Source organism: Actinia tenebrosa, unplaced genomic scaffold, assembly GCF_029948245.1.
Source record: "Actinia tenebrosa isolate PJP-AT-01 unplaced genomic scaffold, QUT_ActTen_1.0 PGA_scaffold5__44_contigs__length_20552954, whole genome shotgun sequence".
Taxonomy (NCBI): domain Eukaryota; kingdom Metazoa; phylum Cnidaria; class Anthozoa; order Actiniaria; family Actiniidae; genus Actinia; species Actinia tenebrosa.
This window is the reverse complement of record NW_028292582.1, coordinates 7901805-7929429: the sequence shown is the minus strand read 5'-3', so window position 1 is coordinate 7929429 and position 27625 is coordinate 7901805. Positions and strand designations below refer to the sequence as shown.

Genomic DNA, 27625 nt, shown 5'->3' with positions numbered 1-27625 from the left:
AAAATTATCAAAATGTAAATTCTAGACTCTTCGAATAAATATTATTGAAAATGGTTCCGGAGTTTACAAGCTATGCTCCGCTCAGTTTTAATGCTCAACAGCGCCAACGTCTGAGATAGGTTGAGTAAGCAATGTTAAACGAAGATTTATGGCATGTTGGTGTGATGAGAAACTCGACAAAATGAAGGAATAAATGAAAATGAAAGTACGAATACGTAGATTAATAAATAATCATAAATAGATTTAAATAGGAAGCAAAAATTGAACACAGCAGTAGCTTTTCAGTGTACTCATTCTTTTCTTTTTTTTAAGCAGGAATAATTAAATTTTTAAATTTATCTTAATGATACATATTTAAATTTATTTAAAATTTTCCGTGACTATATTTTTATATTTTAAAAACAAAAGAACTCATTACTGTTGAGAATACTTAAATGCCATTTCTAAAAGAAAAATTTAACATTTTACTAGTTCACGGATATAATTCAATAATCCAAGACCCATATATCTACCCGCAATGACTAAACCTGAAAATGCTTGCTGCAAAAAAACTATAAAATTTCGCTAGTTGTTAGCGCTACAAAGACGCAAGTGACCTCAGGGAAAAAAAGTAATTTCAAGATATATTGAACTGAAAACCATTAAAACGCAAGAAAATTCTAGAAGTATTGCTAATGAAAACGAATCGTTTATACTTCACCTAGTCGATCAATATATACCCAAATTTTCATGATTATTTCTGATAAGTTAAAAGGATTTGAAATGGTTCTTGAATTCAGACTCGTTCCCAGTCGTCACTTACGTTTTCACTTTTAATTAACGCGCGCCAAGGCACTAAATCCCTCCCTGATCCTTCCCATCAACCACAACGTGAATAAATAAGAGCATAGCAATCACTACTAAATCATGCATGCCCATAACACGTCATTTTACTCATTCATCCACAATCCCGAACTCTTTTTTTTTTTCTATTCTAATTGAACTGAAATGGGAAACTTCTATTTTTCTTAACTTAGTTTGACATTTTTAATCTACTGAATTGTGGAATTAATTCTTTTTGGTTTCTTGAGAAAATAATAAAGAAATATGTCTTTGATTTTGTCTTCCCTTTTCAAATGAGAACAATTGGATGGAAGAGACTTCCCATTAATATTTTGTTTAATTTAAGACAATTGTTAATGTTTATTCAATGGTTCATAGATTTTTACCCAAATTTAAGTCTTGATCATGGAAGGAAATACTAATGATAAATAAGAAGCAGCCCATGATTAGTGATGTATCCATGTATCCAGTATCCATGATGTAGTTTCTAAAATGTGCTATCCTATTACTAACTGGTAAGGTAAATTATTATTTATAGTTATTCGAAATAGCAACATTTAACGCGGCTACTGAATGAGATTCAGTTTTTCAATCACCCATTTCCTAGTACTTTCAATCTAAAATCTAACACAAAAAATTAATAATAATAATAAAATAATAATAAGTAAAAAAATAAAAATTTCTCTGAGTTAATGCGTCTCTTCGCCGGATTTTTCACTAGGGCTTATATATTCTGTACTTATGAGCACAGACAGCTTATTCTGGCATCGTACAGCCCTATCTAGACTGACTATACAGGATGAGCAAATTACTAATAGTGTCTATGAGACTTTTGAGAGACATAAGATGAGACAATAAGGACTTGAAGTCCTTCCATCTGCCATAGGGTGTGGTCAATGGGTTTCTTTGACGTCCAAAGAAATAGGTTGGCTGGCAGGCAAATTTGAGAGATATTTCAATAATTGTCTTTAGATGTAAGATTCTCTTGGCTAAAATCAACGCTCGCCTGAGAGGCCTATGTCGAGTCATCTTTACCTGGCCAAGTATAGTAAGATCTGATTGGTCAACTGGTATCCCAAGAGTCAGCCAGCCAAACTAGTATCACCGATTCGCGCCTTCCCAGCGGTTTCCCACTGCGGCGACTAGGATACGGGTTGTTTCCATGGAGACCAGCCCCGATGTTGCGATAGCCTCCTCCGAAGCTCATGACAAGTGCATTATGGGTATTGGAATGCACGCCCACTGGACTGCTGACCAGCGGTAGTAGATAGCTTAGTGTTTCCTCGTGGCAGCGAATGACGGAGTAGACTGTGAGTGAGAGGTTGTCACAAACCAAGATGCAGCCCCAGTTAGTGCCAATGTACAACTCTTTATCGACGGCTAGTAACGAGTTGACCTGGGCACGAACAGCTGCAACAAACAAGGAAAGAAATGAAAGAGATAAGATGAAATACGTTCTATAGATGTGTTTTTCCTCCCTCAGGAAAACTATGGCTATAACAGGATTTCAATTCGATCGGTGAGAGTAGCCCTGCTTTGAATTAGATCAGCCCAGACCGGGTTGCTTCAGGGTTCGATAAAATTATAAGGTTTCACAGTATCGGAAATTGAATGTCGAGTTTTGCGCACGGAGCAATAACGGAGAAACCGCAGTATTCTCAAGAAAATAAGCCGGAAAAAAGTTTAGACCAGGAAATCAGAATGAAAGAAGCATGGGATAAAAAGATTATGTGATGTGCGCATTCCATCATATACAAACCGCTCGATGCTATCGCTGGCTCACAGGAAAAGGTTTCAACATGGACGCTGCCAAAAACGAGATCCTCGTGTGGAATTAAAAGTAATATTTTCATGTATATCTATCTTAATATCATAAAAAAAGAAGAAGAAGAAAAAAAGAAAAAAAAAAAAAAAAAAAAAAAAAAAAAAGAAAAGAAAAGAAAAGAAAAGAAAAGAAAAGAAAAGAAAAGAAAAGAAAAGAAGTATTTATTTTCCAAGATTTCAATAAAATTTATGAAAAGGAATTTGATATTTTCTTTGATAAGATATTTCCGAGATAACACTTTTGCATGCAGTCGGACGCCATCTTGTTCAAAAGTTGACTATAATTTAGAACGAGTTATCGTAGACCCAAATCGAACATAAATCCCTTCGTCCAAAACTGAATTACAACATCTGGTCGTTACCATGACTACTGGTTTGTGTTTAGGACTCTTTACTAATTACAAACACAACAACAGCGGGTAGATAATCAACATTAAGCCAGCTATTGTCTCTATGTCTAAAGAAACGATGCCAAAGGATTTCCTGATGTGATGAACTTTCTTGTGATGAGTTAATGAATAGCCATTTGTATTTACACATCATTAGTAATATACTAAAAAAGATAACTTGTCATCGCTAATCAACACCGCGAACTACAGCATTAGCAGCTCAACGGAGTCAAACTGGAAGTAATGTGAAGGCGCCTCTGGCACTGAGTCCATGAATGATCCCGAAGCTAAGCAGTTTAAATTAGTTAGGGTTTGAGAGTATTGTTATAGTTGTGTTTATTATTGCTGACCAAAACAAAAGCGAGCAACGAATTATTGTTAACGTCTGTAAACGATTTCAGATTGTTGAGAATGAAATAAATAAGACTACTTCCATACTGATTCGTTTTCGAAACGCTCCGTTTTCGTCTTATCGAAATGTCATCGCGCGATACTCTGCCGGCAGAGTTTCCCTTAGGGGAAGATTAAAGGCAGACCCATCGTGTCATCGCGTCCACACACGATAGACCTCGGTTTTTAGATGTCACCACTCTGGAAAGCGTTTTTAAGTATGCGTTTTCGGTGAAAATGCTTTAATAGGCAGATTAAGATTCCCGTTTTTCCTTCCCGCAAACAGCAAACGTGACCACGTTTTCATCGTTTCCCTACATTTCATTTTACCTTTTACAAACCTTTGCGACAAAGGACACATATTCTTATTTTTATCTACTACTTGTAGATCACTGCGATTCCTTTTCACTAATTTTAAAGAATTTTTTAATGGTCAACTGACGTTTCACGTTTGCCGTAAACGAGAAGCTTAACCTCTCTAATGTTTTAGTCTGGACGCAAGGCCAAAACGCATCGAAAAGGTTTTCTAGAGCGCCTTTCGTGTTAGTTTGTTTGGCAATTAATAACCAATGTCAACAATTTTGACGACATATTAACCTACTGCCATTCGTTGTTGCATTTCATTCTTATTGCACTCTAGGTCTACACAATATTGAATCCACTATAATGACATATATTGATGACATGTCGAGGGTAAGTACTTGGAAAAACTGTTGAAGATTGCAAATTGCTATGGAAACGTCAAAATAAAGTTCATAATTACTGTCACTTTTCTTTTGAGTCAAACAAGTGGACCGGATTTACGAAGATGCCAAATTAATGTACTGTATTCAAAATTGGATTAATTTTCATTTCTCAGGTGCCTTACTATTTCTATAGATTTTTTTCTTTTTTCTTTTGAAGAGAGGGCGAGGGTTTTGCAGGCTAAAATCCGTGTCACACACGAAGAAAAGTAAATAACCCTAACCCCCACGGGGATCATTTGACGCTCACCTCGCAACAGCCAAAACAATCATCAACAGCAGAAAGAATCAAAATAGAAGCTCAAAAATATCCAAATAAACAGAGCAACAGGAACCACGTCAGGAATTCTTTGAACATTGTCAGGTTTTCAAATGAAGAAAAACTTTAATTAAATAAAGGATTCTTTGTGAAAATATCTTGGTTGAAGCCTTCATTAAACATCTTTGACAAGTAGGGGATATTGCGCCCTGTTTTGCAGGAAGCCTTCGATTTTATTTATTTTTGCTGGACGTCAAACACATTTACCACGGTTTCTATATAAACTTCTTTGTTCTAACGCCTATTCAGTTTTCTTGCTTAAAAAAAAATCCCGAAGATATCGCGGTAAAAACCGGTTTGAAGCGAAAAAGGTAGAAACAACAAGGACAAACAAATCATGTTGGAAACAAGTAAAAAAATGACGCAACAGGAAAGACAGGTTACACAACACGATAAAAACAGGAAAAAAAACTCTATGGAAACCAGACATGTTCTCGAGATTTTACCAGTTTAGTATTAAAGTATAAATTGTAATATCCAAAAAAAGAAAATTGAAATAGATATTTCAATAGTGGTTTAGTGATTTTGTGGTATCAAGACAGCCAAAATACTATATAAAAAGATTCCAAACCTAGACTAGAATATTTGTAACTGAGTGTTTGGCAAAGGAAAACAAAATATCTGAAGTTCTACATATTATTATTGAGCGGAAAACCCATAGCAACAATGATAAAAGATGCTTTGTTTCGTAACGAACCAACATGGCCGCCATGGATCACACTTTTATCGAGCCGGAAAATAATTATCAACCACAGGTTATTTTTGAAAACAAAGGATTGGACGTTGATTAACCACCAAACGGGCCTAATTTCCGTTAATTTCACCTCCTTATGGCGAAAAAAAAGTAAATAGACGTGGGAAAATTTAGTAAGTTTACATCTGCGCGTCTGCTGCATGCTAATATCCTATACACCTAAAGGTTGTCATCGCCAAAGGCGATAGGCATTAGGCGAGAAGCGATATAGAAGTTAAGTCATTCCAAGATCCAAGAATAGCTGGAACTGACTTGTGTTTCTGCTTCTTCTTATTCTCGTCCAGAACATGGACCTTAGTGTTGAGACTGATTCAATGTTCTTTGTATTCAACAAAACCATTACGGACTCGGAATGACCTATCGCCTATCATCTTTAACGATGACACGTCCATTGAAATAAGGGTATAGAAAACTTGTTAATGTTAATTCATATAAAGAATTTCTGGAACTAAGTAACAAATTAAAGCTAAGGAAATCGAAAAAAAATTCTACTAGGTTACTAGATAGGGCCAATATCGAATATAGGTTTACCAATACTGAAGCCTAAATCATAAATTAAAACATCAAACGAGATCAAAGTTATATAATCCTGTAGTACATGGAAATTTAGACAGTGCGCAGAAATGAAAACACAACGAAAACACAGAAAGTGTCTAGTTTTGCGAAGGGAAGAAATCCGGTGAAACACAGAGACGTATTGGTTGAATATTTCTTGTCTGTGACTACGCATCTCATTGCAAGGTCTTGCGCTAAGGTTCTTCACAGTAATCAAGTTTTTCACTCAAATAAATAATTCACAGTTTAGAGGTGGTGATAAGTGCGCAGATAAAACATTTACGTGCAGGTATTTTTTTCACGTCCCACAAATTTGACTACGCATCTCATTGCAAGGTCTTGCGCTAAGGTTCTTCACAGTAATCAAGTTTCTCACCCAAATAAATAATTCACAACTTAGAGGTGGTGATAGGTGCGCAGATAAAACATTTACGTGCAGGTATTTTTACACGTCCCACAAATTTGACCACGCATCTCATTGCAAGGTCTTGCGCTAAGGTTCTTGACAGTAATCAAGTTTCTCACTCAAATAAATAATTCACAGTTTAGGGGTGGTGATAAGTGCGCAGATAAAACATTTAAGTGCAGGTATTTTTACACAACCCACAAATTTTGATTAATTATAATAAATATATCGGCCCTAATAAGCGCGGCACAAAGAGACCTATGTTTCCAAAAAATTAAAAATTACCATGAGATTCGGCCAAAGGTTTTTTTTTTTTCAACGAGATTTGGAAATTGAACACCTTGAATAAGGTTAGAAATGCGTAGCTTTATTAAACCTCCATATAGACCAAATTCAAAACTCGCACCGATGTGAGGCTTAAGTTGTGAACAAAGGGATCTGGCGTGACTCAAAGTAATCTGGCGTGATTCAAAAGTCACGAATCACGCCAGATTCCTTTGTTCACAACTTAAGCCTCACATCGGTGCGAGTTTTGAATAAATGAATTTTTAACTCTGTCGGTTATTCCATAGACTTTTTTATTGTGTGTAAAAAAAATTCTATGTTTTTAAAAATATTAGCTACATGAAAGGCGCACGTTTCATCGTCTTTGCTACTCAGTAATTGATTTTCTTTATTTTCATTGGTCGGCCTTTGTCTCCTGGTCTACTATGATTAGCCAATCAAACACCTTCATCAATATCGGTTTATCTCACGTACATGCAGAGTCAAGTGAAAAAAAAAAAAAAAAACTATATAAGACTTGATGCTCTTAAAGAGTGCATTCGGGCTTCTAAATGGCTTGTTGCTAGGTTTGCTTTGGCATGTGCTGCGAGCCTTCGCTATGATGAACTCCGTGACAAAACTCCGCGGCCCTAGCACTAATTGGCGATTTGCGACGGCTAAAAGAAAAACATGTTTCTTCATACTCTAGCATTCCCCATGCAGGAATCCATGTGCCTCGTATACCGAGGGGAAACTGGGCAGAGAAAATGGCGGGAAAATAAAGTGAGGGTAGGGGTCAACCTTTGTGTTAGGTTTATCAGCTCAAGCCATGCAGACACACTGGTAGATGTTGAACAGTAGAAAGTTTGAACTTACCGCTGAGCTGTCCTTGACGAATACAACCTGTTCGTTGCAAGCTACCTTTTCCTGACTTTGGAACTAAAAAATGAAAGATAAAAAAAATAATCATAAATACGATATATAACATAAGTTAAATTCAAGGTTAGCTTCATACAGTTTCCTACCTTCAAATTTAGGTTTATATGACGCGCAGTCAACACTTCTAACCGTCCTCTTCTCTTGCGCATCCCATCTGAAGACACGAGTCCCAGGATAGAGCGCAACCCATACAGACTTAGCGAGTGGATCGTCGTTATTTATCGCAGATTTAAAGGTTCTACACGTCACGAGATGCGAGACACTCTGCTCCTTTAGTATCGTTACTTCAGAATCTGAATCTTCCGCTGGCATTGTAGAGATCTTTTGGAGTTCTTCACCGTCGAGTACAGTGATCTCCCCTTTCTCCTGCCCGCACCATACCTCGCATATATAGTCTTCTGTCGGCTCAGGACTTACACGAGTTGTGTCCTCCGCACTCGTAGGGTCGGTTATCCGAGGGTACATAACCGGTACCGATGCAATACAATGAATGGGGTTTCCATTCCCCGGGTACCCCCGGCTTGGCAATAGTTCTTGCTTCGGGCTGTGGGATGGTGAATCACCGTAGTAGTAATGATTACATATGTTGTCATCGTACGCGAGTATTGAACCATCTGCGAGAGATACTAACACCCAGTTGCAGCGAGGAATGTGCGCCATGCTTAGGATGTACTTGGCACGTTTGATCACACCCTTGCAGAGCTCGCGGTATGTTATACCACAGTACACGTGTAGGGTTCCCGATTCTGTACCCAGCCATACTGTACTACCAACACTACAGGCCACGCGAATACATGACTTACCAACTGTCAGTTCCTTCAGGGGAAAAAATATCCTTTCTATGAAATTTGCAGTTATAAGGACACTGTTATAGAAAGGTCTATAGAATTTATTCATCTTGGTGCAATGTTATCCTACAGACCCCTTGCATGTGGCGTCAAAGCAGCTCAATTTGGAGGGGAAAAAGCAAAAGAATCTCAATCTCAAGAGAATTGGAAACCTATTGTTTTGTCCTCCAAATTGACCTGCATTCTGACGTGCTGCAAGGGTATATTACACATTATGTGTCATTCCCTGGGGTGTCATTTCTCTGTTTAACAGTTGTACATGAGAAAACCCATGAATATGGATACAACTCAAACAAATAATCTTACTCTCAAGACAGAATAACATGTTCAACCGTGCGCATTTGTGATTGCAACCAAACAGTAAAAATTCCTTACCTCTTTATGGCTAAATCGTCCACCACTGTATTTAACAACATTAATCTTTCCCGTTCCTGTCCCAGCATTCAGTTCGCTCCTACACAGCCAGACTTCATTGCCAACACTTGGTCTGCCATCCGCGCCACACCCTGATGTAACCCGTGAGCCCGCGGTGACAGCACAGCTGATGTTCAGCTGCTTGTCGAATGTAAGCACGTCTGTCAGGCGCGCGAATTCTGGTAAAGAAGCAAATGCGTAGACCTGGGCCGAGGTGGGGCGTTTATCGGAGTCTTGTTCCCAGCACCACGCCATGAGGTCCATAGCGAATACAGGTCCCTTGCGGTCCTATGTGAGAAAGGGACTTCAATAAGTTCTATAGTAAGGACCAGGACCAGCAGGTCCTTGAAAGACTCAGCTACACGACTCAATCCTAATTCTACCCTCAATCCCTATCATACCTTTGGTGTCAGAGGTGGTCGTTGTCCTTCTACGATCATCTGTTTGACCTGGGCCGGACTGAAGTCACAGAAGGGTTGATGAAGAGTAAGTAGCTCGTAGATGTACATACCAAAAGAGAACGTATCAACCTGCAGGAATAATCGTAATTACTACGAGCGTGAATTGCCCGGTTGCCCGGTTGCCCGGTAATAAAAGGGGAGCAATAGTCCCCTTCACAGTTCCTTGCGCTATCTTGAAAGGTAGCCGTGCCTTTGCATCTAAGCAAGACGAACAGTGAAATTAAAATGTTAGAGAGATGTGAATAATTGTCCAAGGCGTTAAAAAAGTCTCTATCATTTCAAGCTCACAGTTTGTCTCGCTTGGATGTAAAGGCACGGCTACCTTTCAAGATGGCGCAGGGAACTGTGAAGGGGACCATAATACATTCCTCTCCCTTCGCACTCCATACCTAATGAGAAACGTACAACTAAGCCTGTGTATGCACTGTTTATGTTTGGGTTGCAACAGCGCGAACAAGGCGTTGGTGGCGGGAAAATAGCCACGTGATCTGTTAGCGCATTTATCTTTTAATGATATGGGCGTGTAACATTGGCTGCAATGGTTTGTCTCAACACTTGATTGGAAAAGCAGTGTACTTCTGTGTCTGTGATTGGTTCAGAGAATGTTGCTAGTTTTGTACCGTGACCGTGTCGTGAATCGTGCAAAAAGATTTTCCTGAATACTACGAGGTATTGATACATATATGAAGATATATGACGTACCTTGTCTGTATAGCACTCCTTCCCAACGTACTTTTCAATTTCCGGGGCCATAAACCCTGGGGTGCCCCCAAGCCCCTTCATTCCAGCTAAAGCCGCTGTACGGCTAATACCGTAGTCAGCCAGCTTGATGAAAACCTCGTGCGTTCCCTGGTCTGCGTGGGGCTGGGGGAAAGTCCAGACTAGAATGTTCTCTGACTTGAGATCTCGGTAAATGATGTGATGCTTGTGGAGATACTTTAAGGCCGAGGAGCACTGGGAAGAGAAAAAACTGAAGACCTTAAAAATTGTAAGGGCCTGGCTAAACGAGGAAACATGTTTCCTCGATGTTTCCCAGTTTAGCCACATGCGAAACATTGCTGCGTGCAACATATTTTGCTTCCAAGACGCAAAAAATGTTTTTGCTGTGCGGCAGAAACATTTCATGTTTCCAAGACGCATGGAAACATTGTTTCCCGATGTTTCCTGACAGTTTTGCCATCTTAGGAAACACACTTAGGGAAACATGTTTCTGGAAACATGTTTCCTCGTTTAGCCAGGGCCTAAGACCAAGCAAATGACATCGTTTCAAAAGCAGTACAGTTCGTGAGGCAAAATGCATTATCCCGCCATTAAATAAATAACTTTCAAAATTCCTACAATTCTGTAGCGGTTTGAAGTATAACTTATGCCAACTAGAAAGCTCTCTGGCGATCCCTCGGGCTAACATTGTCGCAACACACGTGATTCACACGTTAGTCTCTTACATTTTAAAACTTGATGCCACAGGTATCCCGAGAAATTACTAATTTACCTGAACGATGCATTTTTGAATGACGTAAGGGTTCAGTCGAGCGCCTGCTCTTTTGTAATTGGCTAAAACCCGATCCAGTGCCCCGAGAGGCGCGAACTCGATGACCATGCACAAGGGGCTGAGGCAAAAACCAGTTAGAGACACGATGTTCGGGTGTCGCAGTGGAAGCAAGATGGAAATCTCTTGACGCACAGTCCTGTTGGGAAAAAATGACAGGAAAAAAATGATGAGAAGGATAATTAGACTATCCAAAGTTTTCTTTCCACCAGACTTGCTAATATTGTAACGCATGCCAATAGTCCTTTTCACAGTTCCCAGCGCAATCTTGCAGAAAGGTAGCCGTGCCTTTGCATCGAGCTTGCAATTATAGAGACATGCGAATAATAAGCCTTTTCATAGTTTAAGAATCGATTCCACTGCGCATGCGATTTTATCCCGAATTTCTCACATTCTTTTGTCTAAACCTTCTTTTGTTCTTAATTAAACAAAAGAAGGTGAGAAATTCGGGATAAAATCGCATGCGCAGTGGAATCGATTCTTAAACTATGAAAAGGCTTATTGTCCAAGGTGGTAAAAAAAAGGTCTCTATCATTGCAAGCTCACCGTTCGTCTCGCTTTGATGCAAAGGCACAGCTACCTTTCAAGATGGCGCCGGGAACTGTGGAAGGGACTATTGTTCTCGACAGAAATGAATGGAAAAATGGGTACTAATCGGTCGATCGGAGACTAGTTAGACAGGAATGAGTTACGATATGGCAAATATCAAAGCACTATTAATTTATATTGAAGTATCTTTGACAGGAAAAAGCAGCTTTTTAAATGACATGATGCCTTGTGGTCTGGCTTGGATACAAACAACACCGAATAAGGCATGATGAACAAAAGATGTTTGTAGCGAGACCACAGTTCAGTTAAAGGTCATGTTCGCTATCTTAGCAAAGGTCTTTGGCGGCTGTCTACGGGGCAATGCGTTATCTTCAAACTACGAGACGATAAGATATTCATGCAAACCTGTAAGCGTCATTGAGAGCCATGGTAGGGTTGTCCCTTAGCGCTCTTTTCGCTGCTTCAGCTGCCTGTCGTTCTTCTGGTTTGGCGTCTTCACCAACATCATTGTTCAACGGCATCTTCATGGCAATAGCCAAAGAATCACCGGCCGCGCCTTTGAGCTCTCCGCGGAAGACTGAACCGAATGTACCTTTACCAAGGAACCGACCACGAGTGAGGTTACCAGAATGGATAGCCAGATTTGGGGCGATGTCTTCGAACATCTGTTGAGGAAATGCGTCAAGTGGTATAAACTAAGAGTATTGATGCACATGCGCATCACAGAAAGAAAAACATTTGTTTGCGCATGCGTGAATCTTAAAATGCTTGGATTCGCTCTGTTAAAGATTATTACCCACCACGTCGGGAGCAATCTCTCGTAGATTCATTAAACCATGGTCAGGACATTTGATAGGTTCAGCATTGTACGCACTCAGGACACACTCCTCGAACTCGAAGGCATAGATAACGGTGTCAGACTCGGTCGGGCGTCGCCTGAATGAACCATATCGACCACTACGGTTAAAACTACTGGTGCTTTCGGTACTACCTGCAGATAAAAGAAAGATATGAAATATTAACAGTCGCCTTGCCTGCCACTTCTTGCAAACTTGCATTTGAAAGAAATTATAGATAGATGGGTGGATGGATGGATGGATGGATGGATGGATGGATGGATGGATGGATGGATGGATGCGTGGGTGGGTGGATGTATGGATGAATGAGTTGGTGGATGAATGAATGGATGGATGGATGGTTGGATGGATGGGTGGGTGGGTGGATGTGTGGGTGGATGGGTGGGTGGGTGGATGGATGACGGGATGGATGGGTGGGTGAGTGGGTGTGTGGGTGGGTGGGTGGGTGGATGGATGGATGGATGGATGGATGACGGGATGGCAGGATAGTAATTCAACAAAAAAGACACGACAAATCATGTCCCGTCATGTCCTACCTCTGCTTCTCTGCGAGTCTGTCTGTGACCCAAACTGATGATCACTGCTGCTGTGGCTGGCTTTACTGTCATGACTGTTGAACTCCTCGCTACCACGTGACCTATCACTACCGCTACTGCCGATCATCGGTCTCTTGTTTTTTCCTTTTCGCCCTGAACCAAACCAGTGTAACATTCAAATAAGATCTATCTAGTAGGGCTTACATAAACATAATAATACCAGAAGCGACTGTCTGCGCTTGCGCAGAATGTTTGCGCATGCGCAAAATAATTTGCCGTTCCCCCTCCCCCAAGGGGGTAAAGTTGTTTTTAACCCCTACCTTTTTGAGTATTCGGTTCACCGCTGCAGTCAGTATCGGGTTCATCGGCACTCCCGGAAGTTTGGTCACTGGTATCCTCAAAATAGCTCGAACTGTCATTAGTGCCCAGTCCACTACTTACAGACTTGAAGGTGAATCTGTCCGGTGGTGATCCATCGGGGACTTGAATGAAGGGCGGGGAAAGGGGTGTCTCGCCGAATGGGTCGGGGGTTAATTCCCCGGTGGTACTCCCTTGGCTCTGAAGACTGGATCCTAAATAATGAGAATAATGAATAAATTAATATTACAGTCGAGCTACGCCTTTGCCGCATTGTTTCCCAACCATGGGAATGAATAGACCTCCTCGGCTCTGGAGCGCTCGAGTGTAATGTTGTCCCATTTCAGACCACGTATCATTCCCTTGATAATAACATTCTTTGTTTGAGTCGTATCCATATTCATGTGTTTTCTCATGTGCAACCGAGCGCAAACCTTAAACAAAGAAATGATACTCAAGGGGATGACACGTGGTCTGAAATGGGACAACATTACTTCAGAGCCGAGGAGATCTATTTATGACTAAAGATGGGGAACTTCTTGATCTCATCCGCAACGATCCTGCTCACAATATTATGCAAATTGAAAGCCATACACTACATGCTACGACACTTTCACTCAATGCTGTGTACTTCATGCCGGGGGTCGCGCGTTCGAATCTGGACTGAACCACATATGGGAGTTAATTTTGTTTGATTTGTTGTTCTCTCCCTTGACACGAAGGTTTTTCTTCGGGTTCTCTGTTTTCCTCCCTCCATAAAAATCAACACGCGACTTGAGTGTTATCTGTCGTAAACAATGAATATATTGGTAGCTGTGTGTGGAAGGAACCTCATGAAAAAGGCCTTTACAAGGCGTGATGGTTAGAAAATATTTCAATCACCATTTCCATACATTGGTTCACTGGTCAAACACAAAGCATTCAGTCCAGGTTGCAAGGTTCAAATTTGAATAATCCTTTGAAAGTACCTAGTGTTTCGACCAGTGAACCAATATATGGAAAATGGTGAATTATCCGCCTCGATATTAACCAGTCGGCTTTCTTTGAACGTTAGATGGGTGTGATACTTACTTTTGTCTGGTGATGTAGCGCCGATCCTAGGATCTCTTTTAATAGCAGCATGTACAGGACTAGGCCAGGGGGAGGCACTAGCACTACTACCATCAGTAGTCAAGTGAGCTCCACTGTCATTCTGTTGGGTATACGGTACACCCCCCGGGCAGTCACCCTCCGGATCATCCTCAACACCCGATACCTCTTTAATGCATTTCGGGCAGGGTGTAATCCTAGAGACCAGGCGATATCCATGGACGGTTAGAGCATCGAGGCCTGGGAACCAGTCAGTTATGAGAGTATCGAAGTGTTCGACTACTATGGCGAGAAGACGAGCAGCGAGCTGAACACCGAAGTCTGTCACAGACTTGACGCGAAAACCAATCACTTGGCGAGATTCAGGAGGGTTGTCGTCATCTGTATTATGATTGGTCAAAATAGACGTTAGATTAGATAGACGGAATTTGATTGGTCCAGAAATGAAACACAATTATTGAAAGAAAGATGAGTGAAAATGATTGGACGAAAGATGAGAGACAATGATTGGACAAACATGAGAGATAATGATTGCTTAAAAATCAAAAGAGATCTCGATTGTGGAAAACTTAAGAGAATTTTAAACGGTTAAAGGATGACAAATTGTGATTGGCCAAAATATGAATTGCTCAATGATAAGAGAATCTGATTGGTAAAAAGATTGATTAGCCAATTTGATTGGCCAAAACAATTATCGGACAAAAAGACAAGACAAAATCGGCCAATTAATACAAGATTGTGATTGGTCAAATAGGTTAATAATCCTAATCCGTTACCATCATCACCACGTCTGTTCATCGGGTGCTTGCCACTTCTTCTTCTGGATATTCTTTTCTTCTGCACGAATTTCTCCATCAGAATGTTGACACAAGGAGCAATGATGGCGATGGTAGAGTAGGAGGTTGGGTCGTGCGGCTCGTTACGGTAGTGAAGAGGGTAAAATGCTCCCTCTGTTGAAGGGCAAAGACAAATGTGAGTTGGTAGAAAATTCAGATTTTAATTCTATGTAATATTTATGACTATAAAAATAGAAAAGTTTGGAACTTTATTTGAAAAAGAAACTTCCTGTGGTTTTGGTGGGGACTTTCCCGCCAAAACGCACTTGTTCAATACTGACCTGGTGCACCATAGAAAGGATATCCCTCCAAGTCACAGATCCTCAACATCTTTACACCAAAGCAAGACAACTCGACACCAGTTTTCCAGCACGACCAATCTGGCTGGGCCACCGATGCAAGCTTCTCTTTATCAGTTTCGACTGCTTCTCCTTCCATAACCAGCTGACAACAGCTCCGCACTACGTCACGCACCTCTTCATCAGCTATTATCCTAAATATTGAATATGAAAAAACGTTTGAGGTGGGTTTTCTGTGTAATATCAGTTGCGAACGGACTGGGAAACTGAATATGAAATGCTTTTCTTGTGGTGGTAAAAATGCTAGTACACCTTTGGGGAAAAACGAGGGAGGAATGACATGAGAGTGATTTGCATGAATGTTTTTGGCATGGCGGGCTTCCTGTGTTGACACGAATGAAAAGGGCTGGGAAAGAAGAAGCCTGATCAAATAGCAGTTAAACGAAAACCAACCATAAAAATTTCCTTCCTGCTACGACAATATATCTCAATCAAAATGATAATAAAGAACAGGAAGCCATGTCCGTCAAGTGATCACATTCTAGTTTACCTGGTAATCAGTCTTGGCCAAAATCCACTAGGAACATAAGACATGACGTACTGTCGTCTCAATACACGTGTCTTGGTGTACGCAGCCATGTTCATAGCACGTGACACTATCGGGCTAACCTCGGGTGATATTGGTTGGTTACTTATTTGCTGCCTGTCGGGGAGTAGGGATGGGACTAAAAGGTACTCAGCGCTCCATGGCAGGGCGACTTCGAATTTGCTCAAGAGATTGATGTACTGTTTTATTAAATTGGCGGGGAAGTTCTCGCTTCGGAAGATGTGAGAAAGATCTGACAACTTCATGACGCCTGCAGAAAAAGACAACAACAAACAAAAACAGAGATTATTAGACTACGTGCATTTCTTTAACTATCCTCTCCCTCCCCTCCCCCCTAGGAAGAAACGGGGGAAAGATACTGTAAATTTTACAAGAACAAAGTTGCGCTTTCTAACAGCATTCCTACCATTGTTGATATGAGGATTGACCTCCCTTATCGTGACTACATGAGCCAACATGTCACACAACCACTGTGGATCCAAGAAGTACAAGTCACGCAACAATGGATCGTCGTAATGTAAAAGCACACCTGTCAAAGGGAAGGATAGATAAATCTAATTAAATATTTAACATTTTATAACTCTAGAGAATATTATATTGTGTAACACATACCATTGTCATGCAAGAACTTGGTGGCTTGCTCTAGTTCTTCTAAGTCACGCAGGTGTCTGCCTTGTTTGCCTAATTCCTTCTGGACAGCGTTACTATGACAACAAACCACAGTTATTATGCAACGCAAAAAATATCCCGATTTGAGAATAGACTTTTTTGGGGCGTAATCGGTTTTCCCATTTCAGACCACGTGTCATTCTCTTGAGATTAGGATTGTTTGTTTTAGTTGTATCCATATTCATGTGTCTTCTCATGCAAAACCTTTTAAACAAAGAAATGATACTCTAGGGAATGACAGGTGGTCTGAAATGAAAGAACATTACGCCCAAGCTAAACTAAAGAGATCTATTACAGTCCATTTTACCGGGGATTTTGTTCAGATCGTATTTAGAATGTTTCTTCTTGGCGTTCTTTTGAAAAAAAGTTAAGAAATTTGCTTAGTCTTTGAATTTATTGTTGATATTTTTACTTGAATTTTGTTTACTTTTTTTTTTATACCGACGCCAAACGATTAGACACAAACAAATTTTCAATAGGTATGATACCGCACCTACTCAAATCGAAAACAAAAGTAATTTGTAAAAACCTCAGTATATCGGAACCCCCGCTAAACCGGAAATTTTTATCGGTCCCAGCACTGTCCGGTATAGGGGGGTTTCACTGTAACAAGGTATCTTACCGGAAGTTCTCTGATCTCATGACAGGCGTCTGGTCGTCTTGGTAACAGCAATCTCTTATCTTCCCCACAACCTCTTCGACATATATGTAACTAGCAGGTATCGGAGTCTCTAGTAATGGAGTGCGACTACCTACGAACAGGGAAATTATATCATAGTTAGCATAAAGACGGGTGCTTTCAATTTTCCCGGAAAAACCGCAAATTTCAGTTGGAAAACAAATGGTATGTATCATTTCGATCGGAAAGTTCCAGATAACTGGGTCTTCCGATTGAGGTAATCCACTTTTCCCGCTCTTTTTGGTTCTTCCGGTAGACGCGTGTACCATCTGTCGGAAGTCAGTTTCCCGCTCTTTTCTTACCATCAGCAAATGAATGTCCTCCCGGATGAATTGGTTTAAATGGTATATCCCCTAACAAAAAAATACTTATCGCTTTCTCCTCTCATGTCCTCCTTCCCTAAGTAAAACTTTGACATCTTTCCACTTCTATTGTTATCCCCTGTCCTCTCTCCCTAAGTAGAATCTTCCCAATTCTGTATTATACCTCCTGTCTTCCCTCCCTAAGTACAATGGTACCCTCTTCCATCTTCCCCTGTCCTCTTTCCTTAAGTAGAATCTTCCCATTTCTATATTTCATCCCCTGTCCTCCCTCCCTAGGTAGACCTTTGTGACCTCACCTCTCTCTTTGATTTCCAGCGCCTTGTTATAGATCATATGCCGTAGTTCCCTCACATGGTATCCAGTTTTTGAGCTCACTTCTATTGTATTCATAACCTTGGGTAGGCCTCGATCCCTGGGGTTTTGAACGCCTCCGCCAAACTCCCTTGCGATGTAACGATCACGGATCATCTGTTGTAAGGTTGGTAAGAGATTTGAACGTCTTTCTTCTGGTGTCAGCATGTCGTGATGGGTGCCGACGATGATACAAGGAGAATCAGGTGCTCTAGCCTGCGTTAGACGGCATTAGACAATATCAAATGAATATGTTGGCAAATAATCTAAATCCTCGCTAGTTTGTTGTACCTTTAAGCGGCAAACATGATGACTGGCAGCGCATTCAAGCGCTTCATGATCAGGATGAAGTTAAATAAAGGTTAAACTAAGGTATTCATTCTCATGGGAACAAACATGACGCCGAGTGCTCAAGGTCCATTATGGAGCAACTCTGATTGGCTGATCACTGATGTCGTGCGCAATGATTGGTTAAAAATTTACCGTTAAATCCGTACCGTGAACATGCCATGGCCGTGCTGTGTTGGCACATTCTGATTGGCTAAGAAGTGATGTCGTGCGTTGTTATTGGTTCAAATAATCTTTTCAATGCATTACCATAACCGTGCCGTGTTGTCTCTTTATCAAAACAGATATACGCTATATTCTAACAGTAGGATCAATTTACCTGTATGTTCAGTAACCAAGGCTCTATCTCGTTCACACCTTTTTCTCCCTCAGTCAACTTCCACATGACAATATAAAGAGATCGATGAGAGAGGAAGCACTGATGAGTCGCGTAGTATTCTCGCTACAACAACAACAACAGAATAACGTCAATGATATAGATCAACATATACCTTCACCATCTAATAGACCTAATCCACTGTTTTCCCATTTCAGATAATGCTCTTTTACTCCGACGAAGTACAAGCGTCCGAAACGTCAGTAAGTTTTTTCATCTTTTCACGGCGTAGAATATACCCTTTTATCTTTACTGTTTCATTAGAAATACCGACGCAGTTCACACTAGTTTTTAGCTAGTTATCTCTTCATTTCAGATGTGTCATTTCTCTAGAGTATCATTTCTTTGTTTAACGGTTGCGTTACATGAGAAGACACATGGATTTGGATGTTATGGAGAGAATATTTCTAATCAAACCATGTGTGAAGCTAAAACTGCTATCCCAGAGTCGACCTTGTTAGAGACGGTAATAAACCTACGCGACTGTATGCGCGTGCCGTGCGGCGCATTCTGATTGGTTTACTAGTGACTGGGAGCGCTGTGATTGGTTGGTTACAAATATCACCACAGGGATACCATAACCCAAGACACTACCCACCTGGCCTCCAAAGTCCCAGGTACTAAACTTGATGCTTTGACGTTGATCTCCTCGAAAAAATTCGTTCTTTTTAGGATACGTCCAGTCTGATACGTCGACACCAACTGTGGAAATATTCTTTTCTTGTTTCTTGGAACGACCTGTAGAACAACCGGTCCATTTGACAAGAGTTAGTTAAGAAGGACCTCTTGAAAACGGACAACTCGTTTATAAGGCTATAATCTCCATAACCTTGTCTATAATAGGATCGCCTATTGGATACGACCACTTCAGTAATATTAAATCCTCTCTAATACGACCACTCTTTGATAGGGTGACCTCTCTAATACGGACACCCTTTGATAGGGTGACCTCTCTAATACGGACACTCTTTGATAGAGTGAACTCTCTCTAATACGGACACTCTTCGATAGTGTGACCTCTCTAATACGGACACTCTTTGATAGGGTGACCTCTCTGACACGGACACTCTTTGATAGGGTGACCTCTCTAACACGGACACTCTTTGATAGGGTGACCTCTCTAACACGGACAGTTTTTGATAGGGTGACCTCTCTAACACGGACACTCTTTGATAGGGTGACCTCTCTAATACGGACACTCTTTGATAGGGTGACCTCTCTAATACGGACACTCTTTGATAGGGTGACCTCTTCAATACGGACATCTACATCCAAATAGACCTTTTGAATAAACTCACCCAACGAGCTGCCTCGTTTTCTCTTCTTTCTTTCCGTCCATCCCGTTGAAGGAGAACTTTGATAACTTCCCGTTCCTTCCTGTCTTAGTTGGTTCAGTAGGGTCGTCTTGCCAATATTCGATACTCCTACGAACATTAGCTTCATGCAGGGGTACGGTCTGGACCTGGAGTAATATACAAGAATGATGTTAAAAATAGGTGCGGTAATGAAGGCAACAGCATAGCGCAATTTGTCAATGTCGTACATATTACCCATTCTCGCGCGCAACAAAGAAATTCTCATTGTTGCGCAAAGTTGGAGCAAAAAATATATATACTTATACAAAATGTTAATGCGTAATGTTTTCCCATTTTAGACCACGTGTCATTCCCTTGAGTAACATTTCTTTGTTTAACAGTTGCGCATGGGAATACACATGAATATGGATACAGCTCAAACTAAGAGTCTTATTGTCAAGAGAAAGACATGTTGTCTGCAACGGGAAAACATCACGCAACATGTGAAAATGTTTATTGTTTGAGCACGAAGTAGTAAAATGCGTGACACTACTCTGGAACTAATGCAATGTTGCGTGACAAGATGCACGACATTGTTGCCCATGACACTGTACCCCAAGGATGCAACTAGTGCAGCTAGTCTTTTGGTCAGCGGATGATCATTACAACGCATGTTCTACATACCTTTCCAGCACCGATCTCAGATAACTAACAAGATCTTTAGTCTTCTTTCGTTCCAATACACTAGCTTCAATATCCTGTAGTGTTAGACCCAGGTACTGTAGATCCCATAAATCAGACAAGAGCCCAATCTCCGGTGGCAGCTTTGAAACCTCGGTATTCGAAATATGCAGGGATCCCAACTTGCTCAAAAGGCCTATAGTCTTGGGCAACGTTACCAAGGGATTCCCGCTTAGATTCAACGACTGTAGACTGGGATAGATAACTGTACTAGCATTAGCTGTACTAGCAAACCACGCTGCATACTTAGACCCAGTCTGGCTCCTGGTAGGAGTGTTGGACGTTACATTAGCTTCCATCTTTGAAAATGTCATTTCTTTAATGCTATTATTGTTAACATCCAGACGCTTCAGATTTGGTAGAGTGCGGTGTCTTTGATGCCGACAAGCGCGGCCTTTAAGTGAACTTTTACTTGCGCTCCTCGGTCTTGTACTCATTCCTAGCCCACCCCTCTGCCTCTCGACTACTGCGTAACACCGTTTAACTGGCAACTCCGTAGAGAGAGGAGACATTTCTTCCAGACGATTGTTCGACAAGTCTAATGACGCCAAAGACGTTGGAAAATAAGCCAATGTTTTGACCTCAAATATATAATTATTAGATAAATTCAAAGTCTGTAGATTCGTTGCCAGGCAAGGCAGGCCCAAGGGGATTATTTTGAATTGGTTGTGTGATAAATCAAGTTTAAGTAACGCATGTCCTCGTGTTTGTTCAATCTCGTCTTCGTCTTCGTCGGAGTCCTCAAGCTCTTCTACTCCATTCTTACCCCATAGTTTACTATGGCAGAAGATCTTTAGGTGTTGTGGTTTGGCTGGTTGTGGTACATGATCGTCCTTAGGTTTCGATCCGTCTGCGCTTATTTTTTTCGTCTCTGATGGTTTCTCTTCACTGGGTCCACCTTCTTGCTCAGGGATTAACCTATAGTATACATCATATAATGTACGAGAAATAAGACGTAGGTACCTTAGCTAGACCAAAATTCACCATGCCTGCTATCAAACTACAAGCAAAGTGCATTCTGGTCTAGCTTGGGTAAAACAATACTATACAAGGCATGATAAACAAGAAATAAATACCCATGATAGACTAGAATGCAACATGTTTGGCTTTTAGTTTGACTATCACACTACAAGCCAATAAGAAGCATTCTGGTGTAGCTTGGGAACAATCGTCACAATATAAAGTATGATGAAAAAAGGTATTCGTACCCAAACTAAACCAGAATACGCATTGAGATTAGAAAAACAGGATGCATGCAGGAAGATATTGTAAACGAAAGGTGGTTGCACCCAATCTAGACCAAAATGCACCAAGTTTACTATCACACAACATTCCAAACCATGCAGATGCATTCTGGTGTAGCTTGGGTATAAACAATACCAAACATGGCAAGACAAAAACACTTATAGACATCACTTCCAAACATAACTTTACTTACTGTTTACTTAAATCGTCTCTACTCTTCGACACATGCCGAGGTCTTGGTAAAGTTGAGGTCTTTAGTCCTGCTTTCTGTGCCTTTTTCTTTGTTTCGTCACTCAAAGGCAATGTCTTTAAATAATTTCCCTTTAGATCCAAAGTCTTGAGCATCGGCGAGAACCACATGGCGAAGGGCAAACTGTCTATATCATTATACGACGCATTCAAGAACCGTAAAGTTGGTAATTCAAATATACAGGTCGGTAGAGAAGGAAGAGAGTTGTGGTGCATCTCAATCTCTTCTAAATGAGGGCAATTCCAACTGGACTCAGCGTAATTAAAGTCACTATCTTCTATTTCTTCAGTCACACGATCCGTTATATTATCACAAGAATGGAACTTAATAGGATTTCCCGAAGTATTCCCGAGCTGCGTCCGAACTCTACCATTGTGGAGCGTCGGTAGAGAATTCAGTGAATTTTCAGAAATATTTAACACTTTTAAAGACGGTAATTGAAAGATTATTAGAGGTAGTTTATTAAGGGCGTTGCCTGAGATATCGAGTCTTGTAATTGTTTTTAATACTGGGTGCAACCCCACGTTTCCCGAAGCCACTTGCGGGTTGATTTGCTTAGCAGCGTCAACGATCCATTGTGGGTGTATTTGGTTGAGTTTCATTCCATTCCACACGATGCAGATAGGATTCGAATTTAGTCTCCAGACTTCTTCGGCGTGACTACCACGGGAGGGGTGGGGTAGTTTGTGCTCATTATCAACATTGACACCTGTAAGTCAAATGCAAAGCATTTCGTAAATGATTGTAAAATATTAATGCACACGACACGCTTACAAGGTACGTGCAAGTTTAAAAAATAAAAAATGAAATGAAGGGCTTAAGACAACCCGTGTTGTTGCCTGATAATTTTAATTCTCTACTTTCACATCCCAATAATACTTTGTGTCTTTGGGGGGTAACCAGAGGGTAAAAACCCACTTATTTTGCTGAAGGCTGGTCAGACAATATTGACAATACCTTGTTTAGTATCCAAAAATAAAATGAAGAAGTAAAAAACAGAAAAAGATAGAAGCTTGAAGGCGTTTAAGGTAAATTTTAAACATTTTTTTGTAAGTCAATACATTTTGGGACAGTTTTTTGATTGGTTACCCCCCAAAGACGCAACTCATTATGGGGATGTGAAAGTAGAGAATATAACTAAAGAAAACCATTCTTTACCTTTACTAAGTAGGATGTGTACCAGAGAGTGATGAAGTGCCTTTGAAGCTTTCTCCACGCATGTGTTCCCAATATCTACTGCGCCTGCTTCGACTAGGATTCTAACCACCTCAAGGTCACCCTGAGCACACGCGATACCAAGCGGTGTCTTTTCCTCATCGCGCACATCTTCAGCCAGTTTTTGCACAACGCGTGATATCTCATTCTTAGGTTCTTGAGTGTACGATATCTAGACAGAAAATATAATAAGAAACCTTGGTTACGTATAAATCATCACTTTGGAGTGTGTGAAACGCCAATTTGGGTAGAAAGTACTCGCAGTTCCATATAAACAGAAATTACTACCGATGAATATGAAGGCAAAATGAAAAAAGAAAAAAAGAATTTTAAAAAATCTGTCTACGGTAAGATTTGAACTCACGTCCGCCAGAAATCAAAAATAAACTCGATTCTAATTTGCCATACCCCCGAGACATCCGCAGAGCTGAGGCGGCGTATGGACTTCGGACCTGACGGCGATTAAATCCTTCTGCCCTTGGGTGTACGAATTACGCAAGAAAATGTTCTAGCCGAAGCATCAGGGGAGAGACCAGCCGGCCCCCAGACCATATCGGCTAATCCCTTGCATCTCTGCCACGCACGGAATCGGTTGATAATTTGATGTTAAAAGTCTAGTCTATTCAGTGCATTGTTTTCATGGCTATTGTAATGCTGATTCATCTGGAACCGTGGTCCAGTTGGAAAACCTTGGTCTTCATTAATAGTGAGTCAAGCCCGGTTAAGGGAGGTTAGTACCTGGATGGGTGACCTCAAACGTATGCCTACTAAAGCTTTGTTTTATATCTTTTTTATTTTCGTCTTTTTTTTTTGGTTTTAAAAATAATTGAATAAACATACAGATTTGAATTTTTTGGTTACAATTCATAATCAAACCCATTCATATCAGAAAACAGCGATATAACGTTTCTGAGGGGGAGGGTGTAAGTTTATATACGTCTGCCTCACCCTCTCCCTACCCATTCCACCCCTAGTAACCGTCACTTACTTGATCAGGATTATAAGATAGGTTGACATCAGCCCCTGCCTCTAGCAGGATCTTCACGATGTCTCTCTGTCCCACGGTAATGGAGTCGTGGAGTGGAGTACGTCCCATGATGCTTTGAGCGTTGATTTCGATTCCGACGTTTGCAGAGCATGGAGGAATGCTGGAGAAATATTTTTGAATGCATAAATATTATTACTAGTGTAAAATAACCACAGCATTTCTATTGGTCAAAAAATGGAATACAATTATCAATATTAGTGGTTATGTAGTGTGTGCTTCTAACTGCAAATGACACGTTATTCCCTAGAGTATCATTTCTTTGTTTAATGACTGCACATGAGAAGACACATGAATATGGATACAACTAAAGCAAAGAATATTATTCTCAAGAGAATGACACATGATCTGTATTAGGACAACATTACGCCCAAGGTAAAGAAGTCTGTATCTTGACCCTATCCCCTATGGTTTACATATAAATCAGTAGAAGTTCTTCACCCACCAGCAATGTTTCCCCTCGAGCAGCAACTTGGCCACCTCAGCATGGCCGCCTGATGCAGCAAGATGAAGGGGTGTCATACCACTTGAGGTACGAGCATTGATGTCGATGCCATTACACAGCATAGGACTAGTCCCCTCCCTGTAGTAAGAAAAGGATTAGTTAACAATATTAGTATCTCTGGAATACAAAACAGTGTTGCCCTCCTTTCGTTGCTCTCATGGCTGCACGTGATACTTTTGACATACAGTGATCACTACATCTTGGAATCAAGCTATTGAGTTTGAGTCATGCTTCATAACTGTGCACGGCATGAGCGCAAGTTTCCTATTGAAGAAATAGAGCAAGCACCCCTGACAAAACTCATAGGAGAGAACTTGAAAATACTTCCCTCATGTTTTGCCGGTCCTAGCATGCTTTTTAACTACACACAAAACAGCAAGCAAACAAGCTTTATTTATTCTTTTGTAAAATACAAATTGAAGTAGCTGTTAATTTGGATACAAATGATGAGTAAAAAAGTGTGCGCATATGCCGTGCACTCTCATAAACCACACCCCCTACCAAACAGCAATCAAGATTTATTTACAGTTGTCTTTTTATTCTTTATTACTTACTCTGGCGCCTGCATGAGTATTTTGACGATGTCAACACTACCTTCCCCTGCCGCTACATGCAAAGGTGTTGAGTGTTCCATCTTGGTAGGTGTGTTTACATGATGTGGCATGGCATGGGCTAGAAGCTTTGTAACTTTAACATGTTTATTGAAACATGACGCATATAATGGTGTTATTCCTGTGTAGGTGTTAGCAGATCCATCGGCACCATGGTTTAGGAGAAGTTGTACAATTTCTAAATGTCCATTATGTGCAGCCCTATGAAAAAAGCATTTGGGAAAGTAAAATGAATATTAAATGTATGTGCAGGGAGTCAATGCTCAGTCACCCAAGCCATAGGCTCATGACTGAAGCAATTGATGCAAGATGTAACTAGATTTTAAAAGTTAATTTTGAGAGGAAGAAAAACTGACAAGCCCAGAGAAAAACCAGAGAAATTTCTATTCCTCTCTAACAAAATCTTAATTGCATTTCTTTATCACATCAGTGCGTAATCCTTTGAGTTATAAATGCAAGCATGTGCAAAAATAACCAATCACAGTGCGTGCTATATTGTGACAGTACCGACTTACTTGTAAAGTAATGTACTGCCTCCATGGAACAGTCGGTTGACGTTGATCTGACTAATTTCAGGTATTAATGTAGAAACTTTCTCAAAATCCCCAATAGTACAGGCAAGAAAAAGTTCTGCAAAGATGCAAGAATGATTAGAAAGCATTAGTGTTTGTCATCAAACACTTGGAGTAGCTAATGAGATGAAAGAATTTTAAAAACTCATTGAAACCCAGTACTTAATATCTTACCTTGGCAACACTCTTCTTCCCTGACAGCTTTTTGTATTTCTGAAAAATGAAAGTGGAAGCATTTTTATTCATAGTGCTATTCCTATATTCTCTTCTTCATATCAAGCTTTACTGGTAATCAAAGAAATAATACTCAAGAAAATCAGTTGATGGGTGGGTGGGTGGATGATATTTTTATATACATCTTTGCAAAGCAGCCTGTGAGCACACAGATTTATGCTCTGTAAACCAATATAGCACACTTATCTACCAATGAGAGCAAGCATATAACAATATGTTAATAATAAACAATTCTAAAGACAACTCACCTTCTACATTCTTTAAGTAGTCTGCGCATTCATAGTGGTTTTCACTTATGGCAACCTCTCTTGCTGTCTTGCCAGTCTTGTTCTTCTTTGAAACATCACCTTTGCTGTCAACTAAGAGTTTCAAACACTTCAGGTGGCCATTTCTTGCAGCAAGATGTAAAGGTGTCTAGAAGACATAAGTTATAGTTAGCAGTTTAATGCAACATTTCTTACAAGTTGAGGGATGTACTACAAGATCATGTCTCAAAACTGTTGCCACAATCATTGCAACCTACTTCTCATAGTTATCACAGCAGCTATAAATAAAACAGGACATATGTATTATGGCATCATGCCAGAATCTGTTGCACACTCTCTTTTGTTCAGTTTATTAGCACCAACTGTCTTATGATACTCACTGAGCAGTTGTCTTGTGGACCAGAGACTGCATTGGGATCCCCTGAAGAAAACAGACATATGAAGAGGTTGAATAAACTAGGTAATTATAATGAATTAATGTTCTATCAATTAGAGGTTCTTGACATAATCCTTAAAATAAGAGTTGATATATTTTTTCATTCCCTCCCTGCTATCTACCCTTCCTTATCTTCTATCCTCCCTTCCTTACATCTTCCTTCTCACCTTTCATTCTTCCCTTCCTTACATCTTTCCTTTTTTCTTTCTTTTCTTATTTCCTTCCTTCCTTCCTTCCTCCCTTCCCCCCTTCCCCCCTCCCTTCCTTAACAACCATACACTCCATAACAGAATCCACTACACAGGTCACTACTATCGATCTTTATCTAGTTATTACCTTTCCATGGTCCTAATAACTCCTCCAGACACTGAGCGCTATCATGCAGAGCAGCGGTGTGTACTGGCGTGAGTCCTCTGGGATCCTTGGAGTTAGCGTCGCCCTGAACACCAGACTGAAGTAAAGATTTGAGGAAGTCTCTCTGATCAAAGATGGCTGCCTGGTGCAACAGTTCACCAGGATATGAAAACACTGGTATGGCCATAGATGTCTAAAAAAAGAAATGATGATTGACTAGTTTTTATGAGATCGATTTCAACACACCAGGAGTACAACCCACTAATGGATTTTCTCTGAACCAATCAGAAAGCTTTAAAATTA

General features: G+C 40.5%; 1 protein-coding gene across 1 annotated transcript in view; it reads right to left on the bottom strand.

The window, feature by feature from the left end:
- Window positions 1-274: 274 nt before the first annotated feature.
- Window positions 275-27625, bottom strand: part of LOC116302905 (leucine-rich repeat serine/threonine-protein kinase 1) — a 29692-nt gene continuing 2341 nt past the window's right edge. The window contains exons 2-34 of the mRNA XM_031712317.2: window positions 27305-27515; window positions 26913-26953; window positions 26515-26680; window positions 26207-26245; window positions 25976-26090; window positions 25404-25661; window positions 24790-24927; window positions 24288-24447; window positions 23243-23471; window positions 22028-22793; window positions 20533-21507; window positions 19852-20015; window positions 19152-19291; window positions 18497-18619; window positions 17775-18045; window positions 17099-17228; window positions 16420-16511; window positions 16214-16336; window positions 15751-16057; window positions 15183-15394; window positions 14842-15015; window positions 14048-14446; window positions 12940-13191; window positions 12620-12772; window positions 12027-12217; window positions 11632-11891; window positions 10621-10816; window positions 9831-10082; window positions 9069-9197; window positions 8629-8955; window positions 7492-8221; window positions 7343-7405; window positions 275-2232 (exon numbers count right to left, since the gene is read on the bottom strand). Coding sequence (XP_031568177.2) covers window positions 1886-2232; window positions 7343-7405; window positions 7492-8221; window positions 8629-8955; window positions 9069-9197; window positions 9831-10082; window positions 10621-10816; window positions 11632-11891; window positions 12027-12217; window positions 12620-12772; window positions 12940-13191; window positions 14048-14446; window positions 14842-15015; window positions 15183-15394; window positions 15751-16057; window positions 16214-16336; window positions 16420-16511; window positions 17099-17228; window positions 17775-18045; window positions 18497-18619; window positions 19152-19291; window positions 19852-20015; window positions 20533-21507; window positions 22028-22793; window positions 23243-23471; window positions 24288-24447; window positions 24790-24927; window positions 25404-25661; window positions 25976-26090; window positions 26207-26245; window positions 26515-26680; window positions 26913-26953; window positions 27305-27509 — 8127 coding nt within the window. The 5' untranslated portion in view covers window positions 27510-27515 and the 3' untranslated portion in view covers window positions 275-1885. The remainder of the gene's footprint in view (window positions 2233-7342; window positions 7406-7491; window positions 8222-8628; window positions 8956-9068; window positions 9198-9830; window positions 10083-10620; window positions 10817-11631; window positions 11892-12026; window positions 12218-12619; window positions 12773-12939; window positions 13192-14047; window positions 14447-14841; window positions 15016-15182; window positions 15395-15750; window positions 16058-16213; window positions 16337-16419; window positions 16512-17098; window positions 17229-17774; window positions 18046-18496; window positions 18620-19151; window positions 19292-19851; window positions 20016-20532; window positions 21508-22027; window positions 22794-23242; window positions 23472-24287; window positions 24448-24789; window positions 24928-25403; window positions 25662-25975; window positions 26091-26206; window positions 26246-26514; window positions 26681-26912; window positions 26954-27304; window positions 27516-27625) is intronic.